This window comes from Mesoplodon bidens, assembly GCF_964165515.1.
Source record: "Mesoplodon bidens genome assembly, chromosome: 5".
In the NCBI taxonomy this organism is placed as follows: domain Eukaryota; kingdom Metazoa; phylum Chordata; class Mammalia; order Artiodactyla; family Ziphiidae; genus Mesoplodon; species Mesoplodon bidens.
In genome coordinates this window covers 66,825,387-66,850,817 of record NC_138161.1, presented here as the reverse complement: position 1 = coordinate 66,850,817, position 25,431 = coordinate 66,825,387, and the positions used below count along the sequence as shown (strand labels likewise).

At 39.2% G+C, this 25,431-nt stretch overlaps 1 protein-coding gene across 2 annotated transcripts in view; it reads left to right on the top strand.

The window, feature by feature from the left end:
- Window positions 1–9,057: 9,057 nt before the first annotated feature.
- The window catches only part of GSK3B (glycogen synthase kinase 3 beta), a 204,847-nt gene continuing 188,473 nt past the window's right edge, over window positions 9,058–25,431 (top strand). For both annotated transcript variants that reach the window (XM_081236037.1, XM_081236038.1), the window contains exon 1: window positions 9,058–9,178. In XM_081236037.1, coding sequence (XP_081092163.1) covers window positions 9,091–9,178 — 88 coding nt within the window. In that variant the 5' untranslated portion in view covers window positions 9,058–9,090. The remainder of the gene's footprint in view (window positions 9,179–25,431) is intronic.

The following is a 25,431-nucleotide window of genomic DNA, read 5'->3' as shown; positions in this document are numbered from 1 at the left end:
CACTGAGTGTTTGCTTTCTTTTTATTTTATTTTTTATTTTTTTCTTTTTTAAATTAATTAATTAATTTTTATTTATTTTTTTATTAGTCTCTGCTTTACAACAAAGTGAATCAGTCATACATATACATCTGTTCCCACATCCCCTCCCTCCTGCGTCTCCCTCCCTCCCACCCTCCCCATCCCACCCCTCCAGGCGGCCACAAAGCACTATTTTAGATATTATACTTCTTTAGATGTTAGAGTATTTATATGATCAAAGGTTTGATATGAAACTTTAATATAACCAGAGTCTACTTCATAGTGGCAATGTTTCAAACACTGTCCCTCTTCTTTTTGGGTAGTCATCCATTATTTTCCCATTTGGGCACACCTCATTGGTTAGAAGCAGCATGATCAAATATGCCGTCTTGTTACCCTGGGCACATTTTCAGCAACAGGAAAAACCACAGTGTATGTTACCCCAGAGGCTCTCCTGCAGTGACAATGTCTTACATCTGCTACCTCCCATAATTCTCCACTGTCTACAAGATTTCTTGGTGTAACATTCAAAGCTTTTTCAAATCTGGCCCCAAACGACCTTTTCTTTTTTCTTTTTCTTTGCGGTACGTGGGCTTCTCACTGTTGTAGCCTCTCCCGCTGTGGAGCACAGGCTCCGGATGCACAGGCTCAGCGGCCATGGCTCACGGGCCCAGCCGCTCCGCGGCATGTGGGATCTTCCCGGACCGGGGCACGAACCCGTGTCCTCTGCATCGGCAGGTGGACTCTCAACCACTGCGCCACCAGGGAAGACCCCATTAAGCTTTATCTTCCATTAGTCTCCTCTATCGTCTTTCTATTATAGCCAAACTGGTTTTCCTACAGTCAAATGAACAGACTCACACTGTCCTTAATTGCTCTGACAGCTGGATCCACCTAAGTTTACTAAGGGGGTTTGTCTGATGGGTTGGAAATGAAGTGGTAGAAAATAGTTTACTTCCTCTTTCCTTTCTTCATCTCCAAATCCTACTACCCATCCTTTAAGATTCACTTTAGATTGAAGTGTCCTCCATTTACCTATTTTAAATAGGACAGCATGACCAATTCATTTGAGCATGAGTAACAACCATATTAGCAAATTATGTTCTGCCTTACAACTTGTTTATGGATTCAAATATGATCTTAAATTATTACTTATTTAGCTTTTCATGAGGTTGTTTCCCCAGAGGGTAAGTTCACCGAGGGCACAGAGCCACTCAGGTGGCTCATGTACTTCTTTATATCAGGTGCCTAGCAGATGTCTTGCACATAACAAATGTTGGCTAGTTTTATTAATACAGTATATAATTTATATTACAAAGGATTATCAGTAGAAATGTTAGCATTGGAAAGCTTTGCTGAGAAATTTGGAGTTTTTGTTACGAATTCCATGTAATGAGAGCCATTCTGAGGAATATGTGAATCACAGTGAAGAAAAGGGAGCCAATTCCCTTTTAAAACCCAACAAACATTAATTTATTGTAAAAATATGACATGAAAACAGTTAAAGTAAATATTTTCATCTATAATATGCCAATATATTAACAAAATTATTCTACTTTCTGTCTTCCTTTTCAATATGTTCATATTTTGCAGAATTGGAAATATGGTAATATACAATCAAGTTCTATATTTTTTAATTAGTATTGAGTTGCTATTAGTCTTTGTATTTATTCTTTTTTCTGTTTACATAATATGGACTTAGTAGAACATAATTTACTTAACTACACCTTTATTATCTGATACTGTTTCCCTTTTTCTCTAGGCCCAGATCTTACATGCTACATAATTTCAAACTACCTCCAGTTCTCTGAATACCCTGTAACATATACTTCTACCATTGCATAACTTCTTTTTGCCTAGAATGTTCTTCCCTTCCATCATCTAAAAAACTAATCTGTGTTTCAAACAGTGGTCTACAAGATGAATGGATAAAGAAGATGTGGCACATATAAAAAATGGAGTATTACTTAGCCATAAAAATAAACAAAATTGAGTTATTGGTAGTGAGGTGGATGGACCTAGAGTCTGTCATACAGAGTGAAGTAAGTCAGAAAGAGAAAAACAAATACCGTATGCTAATGCATATATATGGAATCTTAAAAAAAAAAATGGTACTGATGAACCTAGTTGCAGGGCAGGAATAAAGAGGTAGACATAGAGAATGGACTTGACATGGGGTGGGAGGGTGAAGCTGGGGCAAAGTGAGAGTAGCATTGACATACATATACTACCGAATGTAAAATAGTTGGCTGGTGGGAAGCAGCAGCATAGCATAGGGAGATTGGCTCAGTGCTTTGCGATGACCTCGAGCGGTGGGATAGGGCAGATGGGAGGGAGGCTCAAGAGGGAGGGGACATTGGGACATGTGTATGCATATGGCTGATTCACTTTGCTGTACAACAGAAACTAACACGGTATCGTGAAGCAATTATACTCCAATAAAGATCTATTTAAAAAAACAAAAAAAAAAAACCAACAAAAAAAACAGTGGTCTACATTTTTGTCCTTATACTGTACTAGTAAAAAATTTTAATATCAACCCCCAAATATTCTGCATATTTGTAAAATATATACTCGAGCTAACATGATATGCATATATAAGACATATACAGGAATACAAAAGGATAACAGGCATAATAAACAATATTTCAAAACATTATTTAAGGCCCAATACTTTTTAAAAAATTAATTAATTAATTTTTGGCTGCGTTGGGTCTTCGTTGCTGCACGCAGGCGTTCTCTAGTTGTGGTGAGCGGGGGCTACTCTGTTGCAGTGTGTGGGCTTCTCATTGCTGTGGCCTCTCGTTGCGGAGCACGGGCTTCAGTAGCTGTGGCGCACAGGCTTAGTTGCTCTGTGGCACGTAGGAATCTTCCTGGTCCACGGTTTGAACCCGTGTCCCTTGCATTGGCAGGCGGATTCTTAACCACTGCACCACCAGGAAAGTACCCCCAATACTTTTTTATTCTCACCGCTAACCCCCCGCTCCCCCCAAATTATTAACTGTCCCAGATGCATAGTCTTTAAATGTTTTGGTAATTGTGACGACTTCACACTAGCATTAGCTGTATCTGTCATACTTAACCTTAGGGTAAACTTTGACTAAAAAATAGTGGATGGTTCATATTTCAAAAATTCTTGAGAATTCCAAAAATTTCAGGCCTACTTCTTGTCAAATTTGATTAGCTCATTATTGTTTTTAACCTATTGATGTAACTGATGAAGAGTTCCTACTGAGAGGAGAATGTGAGCTTTGCCATTTTGTTCTTTTATCTACACTTTATTTGCAGGAATCATTTTCAATCTATGAGGGTCAAGTTAGTTAAAAATCAAATAATATGACTGCAAATCCATTAATTAAGCACAAGTAAAGTGTCGTTATGTTGCTGAAATTTTTAAAAAGCAGGAGGGTACCATATATTCACAATCCCTTCTAGGCTGTGGATTCATCCCCTTCCTTTAGGAAAACTGTATGGTGGACCATGTGACCCCTTCCTTTGACATAGGGACTGAGGAGGGCACCACTGTCTACCAGTAAATTAACCACTGGAAAGGTAATTTCTTGCGTTTTAAGATAAAAATAAGATTTAGTAGTTCTAGCATTCCAAAGGATCATCCCATACAACCTCTGGGTATATACACGCAACTTTGGAGACCGGTAGTTTAAATACAACTTGGAAAATGATCTCTGGGCCACTTTTCTTCCATAGCTGCCCAGATGACATTGTGGTGTTGTCTGTTTACACCACTCTACAAGAGCTCCCCCTAAGACTGGAGCAAGACAGTCACCTCTGAATGACTTTTATTCATCTTTGCACTCCTGTATTCCTAAGACTTGGCAGTGTCCTATAAATCAAATTGACTTAATCAAACTGAGCAATTTCACACTACTACTTCTTTTCTTTGGTTCTTCTGCAGTCTTACCTTTGTTTTCTCTTTTTAAGTATTTTGTTTCTTATGTAAAGGTGGAAAATGAAGACAATACTGGAAATCATGAATACAGTAAGTATCCAAAATGCCATCAAAATGAATATTTCTAGACTCTTATGTGTGGGTGTGCAAGCACACACATATGCAATTTTACATAAATGGGATAAACAATATTATTTTTTGATGGAGAGCAGAGTAATCTAGTATAAAGAAGCTGGATCAAATATACTCGGCTGTACATTCCATCCCAGCTCTGCTATTTTCTAACTGTGTGGCCTTGATCAATGTACTTATTGCTCATCCCCCCTCCCCAATCTATTAACAAAAGAGTTAATAATGGCTATCTCTGGAGATTTAGGGAAGGACTGAACAGGCACTCAGTAAATGCAAAATTTTTTCCTTCCTCTTAATCTTCACACTGACCTTGTTATTGGAGGGTTTTCCTAGGGTTCATTACCGAACAACTCTTTTCCATCTTACAGTATCTGACTGCAAATATCTGGAGCAGAGACCATATCTTATTAAATTCTGAAGGCCAGCACCCAACAACATTTAGGGGTTTAATATACGTTGGCTAACTAAATGAGGTCCTAGGAAGAGTTTGCTTGTGAACTTGTTTGTACTGACTGACCCTGGGTTCATCTAAATAAACAGCATCTCATATTCTATTTGCTATCTTCATTATTAAACCTGCATGTATTTTCTTCTAGTTTCAATTAAAAATGCAGCTAAGTGATTCTGAGCAAGTCACTTACTCTAGTGTGTAGTTTCCTCATTTGTAAAAACATAATAACAGTTCCATAACAGTATTTCATAAAGTTCATTAACGTAATAGTACTTCCCAAGTGCAAAGTGCTATACAAATACATGTAATTACTATAGAAGCCAGTTCATTGTGCATTTTAATTTATAACCGTTACCTTGTGGATAGGCTCACCAACCTCTTTTTTTTTTCCCCTCTACTACACTACTTACCTGTTCTGTATCACCCAGCTTTCCTATATTCATCTTTTTCTAGTCCTCTGGTTGGTTACTGTGGCTCAGAATCACTGATCTTTGCAAGGGACCACCTGATGAGCCCTAAAGGAAACCAAACCATCAGAAACCAAACTAGGGGATGTATTCACAACCAGGCACACACAGTTGAAGATATAAGGCTTAGAATTTAAGATAAAGCAAGACCAGGAGAGGTGGGGACTATGTTTGAGAGAGAAGTACAAGAGATCTGAATCCTGGTTCTGCTTACTTTAGCTCTGTGGACCTTAGGTAAGTCAGTATACCTTTCAGACCTTCAGTTTCCTCATCTTTTAAGTGGAGGTGGTAACAGTACTTACATCAAACGATTATAATTTGAGACAGCATGTGTGAAGCACTTAAGAACAGTGTCTGGCATATTATAAACACTCAGGAAGCATTAACTATTAAAATTATTAAAAACTGATAAATGGTTGACAGCAGGCGGGAAGGTAGAGGAAGAATTTGAAAGGCCAGAGAAACAATCTAGGAATGTTCATTTCAGTGGTTCTATATTTTCTCCTAAACTTCTCCCTCCTTATGTCCTAATTCTAGATTGAACTACTTTTTTTTTTCCTATAAAATTATCCCCCTCTTGGTCAGATTTTTAAAATTTTAAACAGCATCAGTTCAAAATATTTGAAGGCAGCAACAGTAAAGCTACTAATCATAACCTTAAGGTAGACTATTTTTGTACTTTATTATATACAAAATAGCCACGTTTCCAATTTGTATAACTTAAACATTTGTTATTCACTTTCCTGCTGGTATAACTGGGAGGGAGTAGGGATGGGGAGTAAAGAGGAAGGCAGGATTTCGAGCTTTGCCTCACAGTGTTTTAGGGACTAGTGGCAAAGGTCTTTCATAATAGTTTGCAGGGAGAGGCAACAATCATTTGACAAAATTGCCACGCACTGAGTTTGCTTTTAACATTCTTTACCCTTCTCCATGACATCCAGAGGCCTCATGTTCTCTCTTCATTGCAAAGAACAAGAGCTGCTACCACTCCTGGGCTATATAATAAAAAAACCTATGTCCAGGTTTGAGATTACAAATTGATTGCATGTTGGCCACATCTACCCTGGGATGTTTTTAATTCGGCCTGTAGGGTTTGGAAATATTGGTGTAAAAATCGAGGGATTTCATACAAAAATCCTGCTTTACAGTTTCTCTTGGGGGAAAAAACCAGCATACCTCAGAACACTGGATCCACATTCTTCAGGGCAACAATCTGCTAGAGCCGAACAGCTGCTCCTTTCAGTTACAGCACGGACACTCCAATTTGCCACGTTGCTTATCATTCCCTATTGTTTTACACCAGGCCAGTATCACTCATTTGCTTTGCTTTTCTGGCCCCTGTAGAAATCTGAGTTTGCAAACACTATCTAGACCTCTCCGTTCTCCCATCAAAGCTTACTTTGTTCTGTCCCAAGTTCCTCATCAGTTTTCCAAAGCTACAGCTAGTTAACCTGACCAAGTATGTGTATTTTTATATGTGCTCCCAGAGATAGTATCTTAACAGAAAGGGATGACTCTGCAGGTGGAAATTACAGACACCACGGGACTGATGGCAACAGTCCTTTCTACTTTTTCTGTAGCCATACCTCACTGTCCTTAGGCAAACCACGGGAATCTGACCACTGGCCTACGTGCGAAACCAACTTATATAGTACTTTTATAGATCACCCTAGTTCCAAAGAACCAAAAACTACAAAGGGTTATTCTGACTCCCCGTTTCCTCAGTCTTCGGGATATCCGACCTGACGGCACTTCCCCTCACCTGCTTTTGGGGCCCGTTCTGCGCTGGGCAGTCGCGACCGAGGAGCGCGCTCAGCCAGCATGAGCTCATTTCTCAGGGGCGTTTCTGGAAGGCCGGGCTTGGCCTGGCGCACGAGGCGCAGTCGCCCTCACTCTTATCAATGGCCACCGCGACTGGGCGGGGCGCGGCCGCCGAGGGGCGCTGCTTCTCTGGAAGCTTTGTTCTCAGTTTAGCGCCCGAGAACTCGCACCCAGCCGGGGAGGCGCCCTGAATCCGTCTGGCCCTTCCGGGGAAGACGCCGGCGCTCGGGACGCGCTCTCCTGGGCGGAGGGGGGCCTCGGGCGCGCAGAATTAGCCCCGCCCCGCCGAGAGCCTCCAGTGGGTGGGGAGACCCCTCAACCCTCCGTTCGCTCGAGCGCTCCGAGCCCAGCGCAGCCGACCGCAGCAGTTTCACACCGGGTCGCGAAGGGCTCGCGCTCCCCTATCTGCAGTTTCCATACAAGCTGCAAGTAGCCGCAGGCGAGCCCGTCTAACCATCCGCCACAACCCCAGTCGCGCTTCTCCCCACTCCAGGGACCGCCACCGGAGGCCGAAGGCCAATCACACTGCAGCTAGGTCTTGCGATTGGACGGCAGCGAGGGCCGATTGGCTGCCGCTACGGGTTTCGGCGTCCCTCCTTTTCCCTTTTGCCCCGACTCCGGCTCCAGAGCTTCAGGCCAATGAGAAGGCGCTTTATAGATGCCCTCCCTCCGCTCTCAACTTCTCCCCACCTCGTCGAGGGAGGGGACGTCCTGACTGGCCAGACTGTCCTCGGAAGCCCCATTCCTTCACCAATCACCGAGGGAGGTGCACTCCCAGCGGAGTTTCGGCCAATTACAAAGCGGCCACGGCGCCCAGCCGTGCGGTTTCACCAGCGACTCCGGGCTTCACCGTCCTTAACTCTTCAAGCATTTTCCTGAGGGCCGGCGACTCTGATTGGTCACTGTTGCCATTGTCGAATTTCTCCTCCAGCCAGCCACAAGACAAGGCGAACCCACCTTCTTCTCGGTCGGCTATCTTCGGCATTTTCCGTCCTTGGGCGTGAATTTCCAGCGACACTTTCTAATTGGCTCCTCAGGTCGATCGGCTTTTTCCGGGAGGATCCGCAAACAAACGACATCCGTGATTGGTTCCGCTCGGGCTTCGGCTCCCCTGCCGAAGGGGGAGGACACTCGGCTCGGCCGGCGATTCCCAGACGCCTGTTACGCGGACGCGGGGGCGCTGGGCGGTGTAAGGCTGGGTGGGGGAGGAAGGAGGCGGAGGACGAGTAGGAGGGGGGAGGGGGAGAAGGGAAAAGCTAGGCGGCTGCGCAGACGGCACTCCTCACAGAGAGCTGCCCCCGACCCGGGCGAATGCAGGCTTGTGCTGCTGCTGCTGCCGCCGCCGCCGCCCGGGCCGAGTGACAAAGGAAGGAAGGAAGCGAGGAGGAGCCGGCCCCGCAGCCACTGACAGGGCCCGGGCTGGGGGCAAAGCGCGGACACTTCCTGAGCGGGACCGTGCAGAAGCGAGGGGCGGGAGGGCGGCCGCGCTGGTGCCTTGGACTGGGGAGGGGGCCCCGAGGGACGGAAGCGGTTGCTGGGTTCCCATGTCCCCGGCGTATGGGGAGCAGTCGAGGAGCCGCTGCCTGGGGTCTGAAGGGAGCTGCCTCCGCCACCGCCGCCGCCATGGCCGCTGGATCCAGCCGCCGAGTGCAGCTGCTCCTCGCGCAATGAGGAGAGGAGCCGCCGCCACCGCCACCGCCCGCCTCTGACTGACTCGCGACTCCGCTGCCTTCCAGTTCGCCGGGCCCCTGCCGTCAGACCGCCGGATCCCGCCGCTGTCGGAGCTGCAGCGTTTCCCGACGCATCTCCGAGCCACCCCCTCCCTCTCCCTCCCTCCTTCCCATCCCCCTTTCTTTTCAAGCGTGAGACTCGTGATCCTTCCGCCGCTTCCCTTCTTCATTGACTCGGAAAAAAAATCCCCGAGGAAAATATAATATTCAGAGTACTTATTTTCAATCAAGTATCTGCCCCCGTTTCACGTGATATATATTTTTTAGGATCTCCCAACCATTTCTCCCCTCCAGGGAAAGGGAGGGGAAAGAATTGTATTTTTTTCCCAGCTCCTGATCATCTATATGTTAAATATCCGTACTGATCTGGCTTCAAGGAGAAATACATCGCTCGCTTTTTTTTATAGCTGTACAAAAGGAGTGAAAAGCCAAGAGGACGAAGTCTTTTTCTTGTGGGAGAACTTAATGCTGCATTTATCATTAACCTAACACCCCAACATAAAACAAAAGGAAGAAGAGGAGGAAGGAAGGAAAAGAAGGTGATTCGGAAAGAGAGTGATCATGTCAGGGCGGCCCAGAACCACCTCCTTTGCGGAGAGCTGCAAGCCAGTGCAGCAGCCTTCAGCTTTTGGCAGCATGAAAGTTAGCAGTGAGTATTGATTTTATTTTACACCCCTTTTCCACCTCTTTAAATAAGAGACTTTAAAATATCAGGATCTTAAAATGTGAGACCTTCTGCTATAACAGCCGGAGGTAATGAAAAAGGGCAAAAACCTGTCTTCAGTCAAGGATGAGGCAGCTCCCTCTTCTCCTCCCATATCCCCTCCCCCGGTCTTATTAACCTTGAATTGAGGGAATATGATTTTTATTTGGATGATTCGATCTGAAACTTTGTTCTTTTTATATAGTTTTCTTGCAGTTTATAGCTTTATCAAGCGGTTGAGTTTTTCCATCTTAGAATAGCGATGGAAGTGTTTACTTGCTCATCCTTTTGAATAAAGCGAAGGACAAGACTCATAAACCATTATGTGCCTTTGCAGAGTGTGTCTTTTGGAATGAGGGATAGTTTAGTTAGCTCAGGTCTCAGGGGTTATCATAGTTTTGTATACTTAATAGAGGAGCTAAATGTCACTGTCTCGTAACATTTCTTTCTTGCCTATATGACTATACAAAGTATGTGTTCATAATCTAGAGATGAACTTGCTCCGTAACCACATTCCGGTTTGGAGGCAAGCTTTGATTCTTCCCTTTAGAAGGGACCGGTGGGACTGATTGATATGCAGTAGCAGTAGTATCTCAACATGCATTGTTCTAAATTGGATAAGTGGTATATAATATGTTATCTCTTAACCTTCCCATTTTGACGTTACCAATCTACCACTATAGAATTAACGTTTAATCAAAAGGTAATTTGGAAGTATGTCCAAGTTTTGATTGGGGCTTGTATTGTCATGTTGCCAAATGCTAAGTTGAATGTTAATTGTCACTGACTCATCATTAAAGTTCAGTTTTAGGGTGCCATTGCACTCAGTACTTGCTAAATGATCTAGAGTTCAGGGGTTCCTTCTTAAGACTATTTAAAATACTCTTGCATTGGTTTCCTGTTGAATTTAGATAAGACTGTGGAGTTAGAAGAATATGGATTTAGACCTTTCCATCATAGGTTTTGCAGAAGGCTGTGGTCCTGCGTATAATAGGGATACTTGGGCTGTGTTCAAGGTTGTTGCTAGAGTGTACCGTCTTTCCTGATTTGTGCAGAAAAGTCTATGTTGAGTGTCCAAGTCTATACTAAGTGTCCAATGTTTTAATGTTCTCTATATGTGGATATGTTTATGTGGTATTTAATGACAGTTTATTTAAACATACTTACAGAATTTGACAAAAATATCTGTATTGTTTCCTTATTCCTCCAGAAAGGGGCATGATGAGGGCAAAGAAAAACTGTTTTGCTGCCTAGAAGGAGAGAATTGAACTGAGATTTTTAAAAAGTATATGCTGTTATATGAAATTGATTATGTCCTTAAGCAACATAAAATGATCACTCTTATTTGAACTCAGGATTTCAATTCATTTTGGCTTTTGGAACTTGCCTGAAACAGGGTAGTCTAAGGTAATAACTGAATGGGAGATTATTTTTGAGAGTTAAGTTGTTGGGTTTTTTTTTTTTGGTAACTAGCTAGTTCAGAATGCAGGGTACGTGAAGAGGGAAGCTGATGATGCATCTTTCAGGGAATGGTCAAGCTTTCTAAGCACTTCATGGGGTCATTTGAGAGGAATATTTTTAAATTCTGGGGTAATTTTCTGCTATGATGAAGCAGATCTTATAATAGCTACTTAAGAGCCTCTTGTGGTACTGGAGTGTTAGGATGTTTTTCATCTTGGTTTAAAAACCACTCGAAATCAATTTTAGGTAATTAATGTATTAGATCTATTTCAGAGAGCAAAATAGGATAGCTTATAATATTAAATTTGGGGACTTTTCATTTAGTTTCCAGGATTCTCTTTGAATCCTGTGTGGATGTTGCCTGAGGATGGAGTAACTCTTGGAAAGTGTACAGGTTAAAATGTTGACTTTTCTGTTACCATATAGGTCAACCTAACATTTTAAAAGTTGGAGATCAGTGCTAATTATGTGTTTTTGACAACCCTGACTTTAAGGACATTTTGGAAGAAAGGGGAGTAATTAAGCGTTTGTTGGAGTGCTAGTGTTCTAAGGGACCCCTGTTCAGATGAGAGATACGTAAGAAATTATAGTCCTTGGCCTGAAAAGCTTGTCAGTTGTTGAGACAGGTTATAGGTCAAAGTGTGAAAACAATATCACGATGACTGCAAGATTATAAATGCAAACAGAATGCTTCGTTCAGAGGGACAAGAAATGAAGGGATGAGGTAGAGGGCCGGAGAGAGAAGACTTCTGTAGAGGTGTGTTTTAAGACAGGTGTTAAAGGAGGCAGTAACTTGAATTGACAGAGAAGCCTAGAGGATTCTAGATGGAAGGAATGGACAGACGCACAGAGGTAGTGATTTTTGTATTTTTGTATTTATAAAGCAGGTTAGTAAATCTGAATGAAAGGGGCCTAAATAGGAAAATAAGAAGAGATGGAATTTGAGAAACGTGTTAACTGATGGAGGGCAAAGGGGGCCTGTAAGAGTTTGGTTGAGATTCAGGAGAGATTGGTATTTACTGTAGGTTGCTGAACGAAATATTTGAAGACGATCTGGGCAGCTGAGTTGATGGGTTAGAAACAAAACATCAGAGCCATTTTAGAGAGTAGAAGGCATGTCATGAAGAATGAGAGAACATAAAGTGTGAAAATGAGATGAAGGCACATTTGCGAGACAGCGTGAATGAAGAACTGGCAGGGCTTTGGATTGGATTGAAGGGGAATATTTGGGAAGGAGTCAGGAGTTAAAAATAAATTCTGATGTTACTGGTCTGGAAGATTTGACCACCAAGTTATATTGTTGATTGTAATGGGAAAGTTGAGAAAGTGCTGAGATGAGAGGGTAGTTGAGTTCACTTTTTAAAAATTTAATATACAATAGGTTTTCTTGAAATTCAGAGGCAGCAGTTGGTTACTGGCAACGATATTTAACTTTACAGTCTTGAACTGTTTCTAATTTTTCTGAACCCAAAACTGTCAGATTTATTTTCAGTAGTAAACTAAAGGTTTTTAATTTATATGCATTCCATTTAAAGTCCTAAAAAAGAAAATAATTTTTTATGTAGATTCAAAAACCTCACACTTGAAACCTAGTTATAATAACCCGATGGTAATTTATTTGAAAACAATGAAAATATTTTTTGTGCTAAACCGTGACATAAAAATTTTAGATATTTTATACAGCCTTTAATTTAATCTTCGGTACATGCTTAAAACTAGTTTTTCATAAATAATAGTTATTCTTAAGTAAACCTTGCGTTTAAAATAATGGTAATATGCAGACTCCAGCAGAAATTAAAAGTTGATTTTATAACAAGTATTTTTGCCTTTTTTTGTTGAGCTAAGTTTAAAACAGTATATTTGAATTTTTTTTTTGGCTGCATTGGATCTTCATTGCTGCGCGTGGGCTTTCTCTAGTTGCGGTGCATGGGCTTCTCATTGCGGAGGCTTCTCTTGTTACAGAGCTCGGGCTCTAGGTGCTCGGGCTTCAGTAGTTCTGACATGTGGGCTCAGTAGTTGTGGCTTGTGGGCTCTAGAGCACAGGCTCAGTAGTTGTGGCGCACGGGCTTAGTTCCTCCGCAGCATGGCAGATCTTCCCAGACCAGGGCTCGAACCCGTGTCCCCTGCATTGGCAAGCAGATTCTTAACCACTGTGCCACGAGGGAAGTCCCTGATATTTTTTTTTTTTTTTTTTTTTTTACTCGCTATGGTGAACCCATTTTTTTTGTCCTCGTCCATATTCAAGTGTTATTAAATAAATGTAAATAGTTATGAAGTTCTTCTGTAAAATCACATGATATTTTACTCAAAATAGAGAAAGTAAGGGATTGATAAACTATTAGTGAAAATTTAGCTAGTTGTCTAGCTAAGTCAGGGAGAAGTTATTTCCTCATATAAAACTTTTTTAGATCAATTTTTTTTTTAGTGAAGTGAATAATTAATGGTAGTCGCATATTACTGTGCAGTATTTAGTTGTATGGCGACTAAAACCAAAGAGCAGGTGGCAACTTAGAGTTTCTCTATTCCTGAGGGAATTTACTCTCTTTGTGACATATAAAAATCAGGTTATTAGAATTTAACCAATTTCTAGATTATCCAGTGTGGAAGAGAGCTCATGTGTGAAACTGAAAACCAGACTTTCATTTTCATTGTTTTCATTCCTTTCCCAACCAGACCTTTCCAGAGTTGTTAAAAAAACTAGACCTTCATATAAAAATTCCATGCTCTCTTGTTACATGAACCTCTAGAATGCTAATTGTGAAATGACTTTAAGGCACAGGTACTAAGAAAAAACTTCAAGGGAACCCAGAGGTTCACAAATCAATTTATGACTGATTGGGAATTGCATTTAGAAAATGAGGCGACATCTTCTCATTTCACTTGCATAGTTCAGCTGAAAATCAGTATATACTTGTATCCTGTGCTGTCTGCCCCTTGTTTTGGACTTAGGTTGCTGGTGTGAGATGCTGTTTTGGAGAAACAGCAAGGCTGGGGAAGCCAGAGTTTCTTAGGTGTCAGCAGCAGATTCTGAGACCAAGGGAGCTCTGTTTTTGTGTGTGCATTATGTGTAGAGAAGGCTGCGAAACGTGCATGTGCCGCAGTTCCATACATTTAATAACTCTCATGGGATTGTGGGACAGGGGTGGGATTGGGCAGGCTGTGGGATTGTGGTGTCTCTTGTGATGCTCCACCCTGCAATAGGAGAATGGAGGGGCAGAGCACATGGGTGTGATGGGATTATATGCTGGTACTAACAGAACCAACCTGATTTCCCAGATATTGTTCTACTAAGAACATAATCACCATGAGTAAATGAATTTATTGGAATGTTTAGCATCATTTTCTAGCCTATTTTTTGGGGGGGAGGGGTTGGAGGGGATAGTATGGAGAGGGAACCTTGCATGATTGCAAGGATAGAAGCATTTTCATGGTTCACTGGTTTTAAAGTAGAGGTTGCAATCTTTGCTTCTATCTTGGGTTGTACAAATCATCCTTGGTTATATAAATTGTCTTTGACCTTGGTTGAGTGTGATATAGAAATGTATATTTATATGAAGACCTGTGTGAATATAACAGCAAGGAAAAACTGACAGAGTTAAAGGAGAACAATTTGTTTTCCCCAAGTTTCCTGCCATTAAATTGATAAAGGGATATTTATTCTATTCTATTTATTCTTGAGTTTTTATTCTAGTTTTTTTAAAAAATGAGTTAATATTCAGCACGTGATGGACATTCAGTAAATTATTTCAGTTTATGCTCATGTCTGTAATATACTTGGTCTGAAACAAGACACAAAGACACAACTTTGTAGATTTGGATTCTTAGTTTATGATCTCCTTTCTCATTTTTGCTTATGTTTTGGGGAGAAAAGTGTACTTTCAAAGCGTGTGCAAGTTGAAATTCTGTAAATGGTTGAATCTTATATTTTTGTATTGAATAGTTTTCTTAGAAGCATTTTAGTGTGATCATATTGAGGCAATGATGTTTTGGTTATTTTGAAACTAATTTTGCCAAACCAGGTTTTCCTTTTGTCTCCAGGATACCATGGCCAACAATGGCATGAATATGAACCTTTAACATGTTCCTTTATTAATATAGTTTGGAGCTGTTAATTTCTTGATTGTCCTTTCAAATCAATTTAATAATGAAAAGTAAACATTCCTGACGAACGAGGCACTATTTTCCTAGAAACTTGTATTTTTAAAATTTTAAACATTTTTTTGGCTGCACCACGCGGTTTGTGGGATCTGAGTTCCCGGACCAGGGATTGAACCCGGGCCACGGTAGTGAAAGCCTGGAATCCTAACCACTAGGCCACTAGCAAACTCCCATAGAAACTTGTGTTTTAGATGGTGGTATAATTTAAATGAACTTACAGTCCTAGGACTGAATAAGCATGCCCTAAAGCCAAAGAGATGGTAGGTAGGCAGGCAAAAATATTGGTAACATTGGTGCAAAGCAGTAACATTAATACTCCATTTTTTCATTACCATTAATTGTATCATGTTGAATTCCTTGGCTTAGGAAGCCAAAAATAAGTAGGTTGCTTTAATAGAAAGGGGCTGTGAATAATAACGTGATTGACTTGTGATATGTCTATTGAATGTTTGTTAAATGCTAATAAGCAATCTGCTAAATTCTTTACATGCAACAGCTCATTTTAATCATTACAACTCTACAAAGTAGCTAATACTATTATCCCCACCTTATAGATAGGTAAATGACATTTAGAGAACTGAAGCAACTTGTCCAACATTACCTGACTAGAAGATTGCTCTGCTAGAATTCAAATACAGGCATTCTGATTCTAGAGCTCTCGCTCTTTATTGTATATTTTATAGAGAATGGATTGCTGTTGCCTTAACACTTGGATTCCAGAGATAAGCTGAAGTGCCTTTTCTTTTAGGATAGTCTTTCATTGATAATTCAGCAGTGACTGTGTAAGACTTTCATGCTTTTGAAATTAGTTTCAGGCATGTTAGCAAATATAGTATTTAATTACTTACAATTATATTGGAAAAAATTCTCAATTCTTTTAAGATTTCAGGGAAAACTTGTTAACACAAACATTGAAAATGAAAATGTTAGGGCTTTTGTCAGCACAAAAAGAAAAATATGTAGTATATGGTATTTTTTTGTTTAATGTTCAGTTGGAACACTGGTTTTTATTGGTAAGTACTGATCGTAAGTAAATCTGGTGTATTTATATTTCCAGGTAATATTAGAATGTGATTCTCCAAATTAGCCATTATTAAGGATTATTTCTCTCCATCTCTTCCTATAGGTTGTGAAGTATTTTAAGTGTTCTACTCTTTCTTTTAATATTTGACAGCAAACTTCATGAAATTTTATTATATGTACACAACCAATTAGTCAAGTATCTATTGGACACTTGTTATGCCTGGAACTGTGAGCCTTCAGCTTGTTGTTGTACTTGTTGTTAAAGAATAACAGCTATGCATCAATGTGCAGTTGGGTTATTTGGAACATCACCTTTTTGGAATTTGTTGGTATTTGACAATCAGGAAGTGAACCAAAAAGGCTCCTGAGCAGCTAAAATCCCCACACAAATGGTGCATGCTCTTTCCTCATAGGTTATTTTTTGGCTTTTATTTAGAGTTCTTTTTTTATTCTTTAACACATAGTTCTAAGTCATTCACTTGTCTGTTTTTTTTTTAACTGCAAATTAGAAGGAGTGAATTACACTGATATTAAGCATTACACCTTCTAAAAATTATAGACAGACAGTTCAGGAAAACAAGCATATTGCGATTACTTAGTGTAGCCTCACACAACCCCAGGGGAAATCACTCTGATAATTGTTCAAAATTTTGGTCTAGAGAAGGTTAAATTATACTAACTTCACTCTCTCAAAAGGACAGGAGTCAGGAAGGTCTCTTCTGGGTAGCTGGGGTTCTCAACTTCTCACTGCATTAAACAGTCTCTAATTTCTTGGTTACCTGAAGTGATGAGGAAGAGAACTGGGTCATCGCTGTCTGGTTGACCAATTCCAGTTGGCTTTCAGTGATAATGGATGAAGGTACTAAAGTCTTCAGTATGCTAGCCCAGAGTATCGTTTCCAACTCTTTCTTCCATTGCCCATCTATGTATATTACTCAGCAGTAGCATTTTATCTGATTTAAGATTTGTTGTCTTATTTTTTCTTCTGTGGTATATATGGAGTTGCTGTTTGGATTTTGACATGCCCATACCTTTGTGGAATGCTTAGAAGGCACTGCATGGAGTCATTTAATCTTTCTTATGAATTATGATTAGCTGTTAGAGAGTCACTTTACCAAATACACTTATGGCCTCTATAATGAGAATTGAAAAGGTGGGTATCTTAATTGTTGACCTGAAGAAAAAGGACAGTCATGACAAAGTACTTTTTTCTCTTATGGAGGTCTAAGAAATTTTTAGGGGCTTAATTGACTAATATAAGTGAGAAGATGTTTCAGATATCTTTCTAAGGAAGACTAACCTATCTTTTAAAAATGTGACTCCCTCTACTTCCCCTTATTCCGTAAAATCAGTTAATTCTTTTTAATTGATTAACCACTTTCTTCATGATCTGTGTGGAAGTTATTGAGTTGAGTCGAGTTGCTAATCCTAGACTTTTGAATTCATAAAGGCAGCACCTGGAGAATTGGAGTGCTGGAGTTATGCCTGGCATCAGACTGACGGTATTGTAGGTGCATTTGCTGTCTTACTGGAATTTCAGAGCTTTTGCACTTTACACATTATTTAAACTCTGAAGGGAAGAGGGAAGCTTTGAGTTGGTAGGGTTTCAATAATAATAATAATAAATTATATGTATATCATTTACGTAATGTATAGTAACAATCACAATAATAATATAAATTGGATGCTGTATGATAGACAATTCCATGTTTGTCTTATTTACATATTTTGCTTTTAAAAATGGAATTTATTCACATGATTCAAAATTTAAAAGTGTTCAGTGATGTCTTCCTCCTCCTCCTGCTCTGTAACTACCAGTCCTCTTTCCTGGAGACAGTCAGCATTCCAATTTCTTAAGTATCCTTCCATAGATATTCTGAATCTTTACAGGTTATTTCTGTTATGAAATAACATTTTGTATATACAGACCTAAATTAACACTGGCTTTAGCATAAGAGTGTTAGAATTAAAACAAAATTTAAATCAGTTATTCTAGAAAATTGCTATTTTTCATCCTAGTAGATTACTAAACCCTTATTTTTTGAATATGAGTTGGATGGGGAGTAAATACAAAGATGAGAGAGTGCTTCTCTTGGTAATAAGAGGTAAAATGATAATAGGCATAACCAATGAACGCTTAGTGGCACATTTAAAATATTTGCCACTCTTTGTGTATTTTAGAAATGATCTATAAGGTCAGGTAGATATTATGTGTGTTCTTACTGGAAATAGCTGTTTATTTCATGGTAAAGAAAAAGATAAAAGAATTGATATTTTCCTTTAACTTTGCATTTTTTGAACATCTTAGATGAGAAAACCTGTTCTCTTGAGAGATCAGAGGCGCAGAGTGCGTCAATGTCAATGAAGCCTGTGCCTTTTACCTCTTTAAGAGCGCATGGTTTCATTCTGCTCCCAAACCAAGCATTCCTTAGTCTTAAAAAGTTAAAAAAAAATTTTTTTATTAAGTAATACACTCTATCATATGATTTAAAGAAATCAAATAGTGCAGAAAGTCTCAATATAGAAGCCAAACTCCTCTCCCTCATTTCTGTTTTTCAGAGGCAACCTTAACTATGACAGCTATTTCCTCTAGTAGTTTTATCATAATTTTAATTAGTGTACTATTTGTCTATGTCTTAAAATTATTTTTAGATATTATTTATTGTCATCACCATCTCCCTTTTACTATCTTACTAATGTAATTATACCACCATTTTTAGTTAAATAATTATTTTTTTAAATTATTATTCAGATGATCAGTACTCAATATCTAGACATTAAGGTGAATAGTGTACAATGATTACATTTCCTTTTAAAAACTGCATTATTGAGATATAATTCACATACCATAAAATTCATTAATTTAAGGTGTACAGTTCAGTGGTTTCCAGTACTCACAGAGTGATGCAACCATCACCACAGTCTAATTTTAGAACATTTTTTTTTTTTTTTTTTTTTTTTTTCTTTTTGCGGTATGCGGGCCTCTCACTGTTGTGGCCTCTCCCGTTGCGGAGCACAGGCTCCGGATGCGCAGGCCCAGCGGCCATGGCTCACGGGCCCAGCCGCTCCGCGGCATATGGGATCCTCCCAGACCGGGGCACGAACCCGTATCCCCTGCATCGGCAGGCGGACTCTCAACCACTGCGCCACCAGGGAGGCCCTAATTTTAGAACATTTTAAATCACCCCAAAAAGAAACCCTGTATCCATTAGTAGTCATTCCTCATATTTCCCTTCCTTCCAGCTCCAGGTAACCACTAATCTACTCTCTGTCTCTATGGATTTGACTATGCTTGACATTTCATGTAAATGGAATCATAAAATATGTGGCCTTTTGTGACTGGCTTCTTTTACTTCATATAATGTCTTCTAGGTTCATCCATGTTGTAGCATTTATCAGTACTTCATTACTTTTTATTGCTGAATAATATTCCATTGTATGGAAATGCCACCATTTGTTTACCTGTTCATCAGTCAGTGGACATTTGGATAGTTTCTACTTTTTGGTTATTATGAATTATGCTGATATGAACATTTGTGAACCAGTTTTTGTGTGGACATATATTTTCAGATCTTTGGGTGTACACTTAGGAGTGGAATTGGTAGGTCATATGGTAACTGTTTAATATTTTAAAGAATTACCAAACTGTTTCTGAAGTGGCGATCACACTTCCTTTGCTTTCAACTTTTTTTTACACTTTTTTGTTGCAGTTTTCTTTTTCTTGCACAGCTTGCAGTGATCACAGTCTTCATTTTTTTCCCCTCAAATTTTATTAAGCATTCTCTAGATTCTGCCCTACCCTCCATTCTTTTCCTGGAGTGCTGTCCTACTGGGATCTGGCCTGGGATCTGGCCTGGTTGTTCTCCAGGCCTCTGCTATACAGCTGTCATCCTCTAACTTCTTTCACTGCTCTTTAGGGTCCACTGTCCTATTTCCTGGATCCCATCTCTTTGCATCCCTGAGTAGTTCTTATCTAACATAGTCTCATGACATCAGCTAGCAGTGCCTGGAGTATTAACTGTTTGGTAAATGTATCTGGAAAAGTTTTTAGTTGGTTGTTTTTTCCACATTTGCTCCAAAAGGGTAGTTAAGAAGCTGACACACTTTTTTAGCAGGTGTCTCACCTTTTCAGTATCTAGACACTGAGGCAAAATGTTTGGAAGGTTACTTAGTATCATTGTGATCAAGGGATTACCATGCCAACATGAAGCAAGTACAGAAATCTGAACAATATAAATGTTAAGTAGTTGTTTAAGCCAGACCTATTCAATAGAAATATAATGGAAGCCACAAATGTGAGTCACATATGTAATTTAACATTTTCTAGGAGCCACATTAAAAAGAGTAAAAAGACAGGTGAACTGAATCTTAAGAATATATTTTTATTTAAAGCAGTGTATCCAAAATATTATGTCAACATGTAATGAGTATAAAATTTACTAATGATAAATTTTGCCACCTTTTTTGAGTACTGAGTCTTCACAACCTAGTGGGTATTTTACTCTTAATAGCACATACTAATTTGTAGTAGCCACATTTTAAGCGCTTAATAGCCACATGTTGAGCAGTACAGGTTTAGAGTTTTCCAGGAATTACGTTACTGTGTAATATTGTTGTCAATCTGCCTAATCATATATATATATATATATATATATTTATTGTAAAGGAACAGATAAGGTGTATGTAGTTTAAAAACACTTCATTGATTGGTCTCATTGCTTTGTTTTGTTTTTAGTCATGTCTTCAGTTTATTTTGAAATTTACACCACATTAAAGTAGGTTGAGAGATTTATGTTCTTCAGAAAGGTCCTTGGTATAGGAGGTAATGATTTTTTCCCCATATTTTAGCACACTTAAAAAGTATATTAAAATTCTTATTGGTATACTTGTTAGATGTTGTTATTGCCATGGTTGTCCTGGTCCCAATGAGATCTTATTAGTCTAAATATTCTTTGTCATACATTCTCTCCCCTTGCTGTTTCAAAGACCCACCCAGCTTTCAGAGTCTCATATGCCACCTCAACTACTTAGTCTTCCTGGCCCTTTACTCCAAGGCATGAAATGCACTTGCATGTAACTCCTATAGCGCAGTCGCTCTTCTTATGTGCTGCCTTGTATTCTGTTTAACTTGTTTTGTCTCTTTCTAGGTGATTATAAATTCGAATATGGCAAAAATGGTATTTTACTCACCTTTATGTTTCCTGTAGTGTGGAGCACAGTGCTTTCTATAGTGGGTTACTTAATACATACTTGAGTTGAGAGCAATTTATCATGGTAGTTACATGTATACTGTACATGATAGTATTAGAGTTTCCAGGTCATTAAACTGTCACTGATGTTTATAGAAACATTTAAGTTTTTTTTTTTTTTTTTGCGGTACGCGGGCCTCTCACTGTTGTGGCCTCTCCCGTTGCGGAGCACAGGCTCCGCACGCACAGGCTCAGTGGCCATGGCTCACGGGCCAGCCGCTCTGCGGCACGTGGGATCTTCCCAGACTGGGGCGTGAACCCGTGTCCCCTGCATCGGTAGGCGGACTCTTCCCACCAGGGAAGCCCACATTTAAGTTTCGATACAAGAAATTAATTTATAAAGTTAAACCTGGGTTTTTGTTTAAACACAAAGGAACAATAGTAGGGAAAGCAAACAGACACAGAGATATAGACACTTGTGTTATACTGTGTGCTTAGCACAGAGGGGTGTGAACTCTGGATGGATAGCTGAATGAAAGAACTCAGGTGCTAGGTTGCACTGGTTGGTAAGCACAATACCTTTGAAACATTGAGCCTGTCCAGCTAGTACAATACCCCCAAGCCTTCCAGGAGTTTATTTGGAGAGGGTGAGGGTAGAAGAGAGATTTAGAATAATGAAAAGCGATAAATCAGTTTCCTTATTTTTACCAGGTAGCTTATTCTGCAAGAGACAAAGTAAACAGACTATTTAAATATGAACAGTCCCTTTCACCATGGATGTACTTAGACCTATAATTGTATTGTGGGGATTTATGAAAACTGTAATTTTTACAAGGCCTCTTTTTGTGCCTCTCGGATATTGTTTGTTTGTCTGATATACTAGTGTATATTAGTATATCAATTCAAGAGCTTTCCCAGAGAAAGTAAGAAATATTAATAAGCAATAAGGGTTCTCTCCACTAAATAATCCAACTTCTTAAATAGCTGTAAAATTTGGCTGTCTGTATTGAGTTTTGAGAAATCATGATGTCAGGATAATAATTTGGTTTTTACTGATCAACATTGTATCTGCTTCTTTGACTAATTGTATACATTGTGAGATGTTTGGCTGACCTATGGCATGATTCTTAGAAGAGATTTATTTTCTCTGTAAGTAGCAAATGCTTGCTGTGCCATTGAAACCTAAGAGGAGTTACTAAAGAACAAAGCATAATTCTATTTAAATTCAGTTGAACATGAGGGATAACCTTTATTGAGAGAGTTTTGAGACTTTACAGTATATATTTACCTCCTGTCAATTTATAGAAAGTTAAAGAATGGCTGTGCACTTTCAAAGGATAGAGGAAATGTTCTAGTATTTTATTTCTGCTATAGTGGAGAATGAGTACTTAGTAAGAAACAAAGGATTTGTGTGTCATGACTTCTAAAGTAGGAGCAGGTGGGCCAGTTCCTGGGGTCCTTAGAAAAGAAAGATCGCCAGAGGCAGAAGATCCTCTGACTCCACTGTCTTGTATATGGCATCAATATAAATTGTACAGCTTGTCAACTATCATTATTAATTTAAGAGTAAGACATTGTTTAAAAATGTAGCTTTACTTTATGTCCCAATTAACAACAACAACATATTTTTTTTTCTTATATATACCTGGGAAAGCCTATGTACTTTGTAAAGTTTAGGGAAGAGGTGAGAAATGCTGCTGTTGACCATAGGAGTGAGGGTTGGGGAAAAAGTTAATTAGAAAAAAGATTGTGGTTATTATGATGAGTATTGAGTTTCCCTAGATGCTATGATGGTAGCCCATATCTTAGAACTAAAATAATTCAGATGTAGCTACTGTTTGAGTGTTTACTGTGTGCCAAGGACTGATATTTCATACAACTTTCATAATGCTTTGAGGCAATATTCTCCCCATTTAATGGATAATGGAGTTAAAAATATTTTAATTGATATATTCAGGTTCTAACAACTAGTAGGATAGGCCCAGCATGTTGAACTCAGGCCACCAGACTTTAAATAAAAGACAAAAGGTTTTTCAGTACTTAGTATGTCATTGCACTATACTAAGCAATTTATTTCTATCTTATTTAATCTTTACCACAATCTGGTAAGGCAAATACAATTTACAAATGAGAAAACTGAGGCTTAGAGGGCCTTACACAGCCAGCAAATTTTGTAGCCATACTTTGAATTTGTTCTTTTAACTGCTGCACTATGTGACCTTTATAATTTGGAAAGAAAATAGGAAGATTCTGGGAAGTTGGTTGAACTAAGGTTTCTTAGGGTAGGGCTTTGGAACTTTTACTTTTTATTAATGTTGCTTACCAAGAAGAAAGTAAATTGTCAGCCATATACAAGTAAAGTTAAATTGTTTTATCCTTTTGAAGTAAAAATTCTAAGAGCAAATACCTTGCTTTAAAATTATCTATGAAATAGTGGCTATAAGAGATGTGTAACAAATATAGTTGAAATCCATATTGCAAAGTCAGTTATGAGCCAGATCCCATTATCATTGAGGAAATTGAGGCTTAGAGAGGTTAGGTAACTTTTGCCAAGGTTTCAGAACCAGCAGATGGCAGAGCTTGGATTCCAACCAAGGTAATTTAATCTAGAGCTCTTTTCTCAACTACTTTACTGTCCTAAGAGAATGTGAATGATGTGCAAAAATGGAGCCTTGCTACCTCTGGTAACTTGAAGACACCGATTTTGAGTTTGACACATCATAGCTTGACTCAAGGCAAGCGTTAGACTTCACTCACCTGCTTCCATCCTTATTGTTTCCTGAGGTCACTTGTCTCAATAATTTAAAAAAATTAATTAATTAACTTATTTATTTGGCTGCATCGGGTCATAGTTGCGGCATGTGGGATCTAGTTCCCTGACCAGGGATTGAACCCAGGCCCCCTGCATTGGGAGGGTGGAGTCTTAACCACTGGGCCACCTAGGAAGTCCCTCAATAATTTTTGTTGTTGCTTTGCATTTTTGTTGCACATGAAGATCCTCTTTATCTAGTTGATGCTTAATAAATGTTGAATGTTGAAAAATAAATCAGAAATTTAAAGCAGTGAATCTTGAGCATAGAGACCAAATTTTAATACATCAGTTCGTAATCATGTTTTTCTCTCTAAGTATTTTTGTAGCTTTTGAGGGTAGTTAAATATTAATTAATTGATTTATAGTTTTCATGACTTGGAGTAAATTTTCTGTGCTTCTGAGGAACTTTTCTTAGTTGATAAGTGTTTTAAGTGTCAGATTATAATAAAATCCTGTGATGATACAAAATTCAGATGCAGTATAATTGGCTCCCATTCTCTGTACTGCCTTTTTCTCTACAGGTGAGGCCAGATACACATTATGTTTGTAGTAATTTAGTTTATGTCCTACAGTTCTGGTAAATGAAAACTGATATGTGAACTTTTTATTCCCTGTCTCTTCTACTCTGTAACTGGAAGACTAGTGGAAAAATACTGTTTTCTGTTAACATTGCAGTAACAAGCCCTGTTAGATTTTTCAGACCACACTTATAAGAGGACATCTGGGTTTTAATGTATAATAGTTTATAAATGAAGTATTCATATATCCACAAGGCACTTACTTGCCAGCTCAGCTATCCAGAATGCAGGCAGGAACTAGATAGTGGATAAAAATGAACACTGAGAGCCAAAAGAGCTATCATCTGAAGCAAAGTGTCATTTTGTTTTTTAACCTATGTAAAATCCTTTGGTCAGCATTTCCTACACTAGTTACTTTAAGCAATGTTATGCTGTAATAAATATTCTGTGGCTAAAGAAGTTTAGGAAATGCTGCTTATAGGATCCCTCTAAGGGTTGGTGTTTGTTGGATCACACTTTGGAGTCCTTGCCTTAGGTATTTGGGTCTTGCTTTTATTTTAGAAGAGAAGGGAGGGGAACCAACGTTTAAAGAGCATTACTGTACAGGACCTAGGTGATATCTCCATTTTACAGACAAGGAGCCTGAGGCCCTTCTGGAGGATAAAGAACACAAAACTAGCAACAGGGCACAACTGGGAATGGATCCCTAATCTCTCTGATTCCTAAATCTTTGCTCTTTTGACTTTACTGTGCTACTATATAATTGTAATGAACTGCCCATTTGGGTTTTACACTTTAGAAACAGCAATTTAGCAGTAATACTAGGAAAGAGACTAAGCTGCCCTACTTAGGGAAGAAGGAAAGGATAAATTTACTTACCTGACACATGGCCTGTGTCCTTTGCTTTGCATGGATGAACTCCATGCTCCAGAGGGGAAGGTTTCAGAGAATACTGTGTAAATTAAAGTGCTTTTAGAGTGAGATTTGGTAGTATGTTTAGTTATGTATAGCTTTATGTCCATTTTTGACATTATAAGG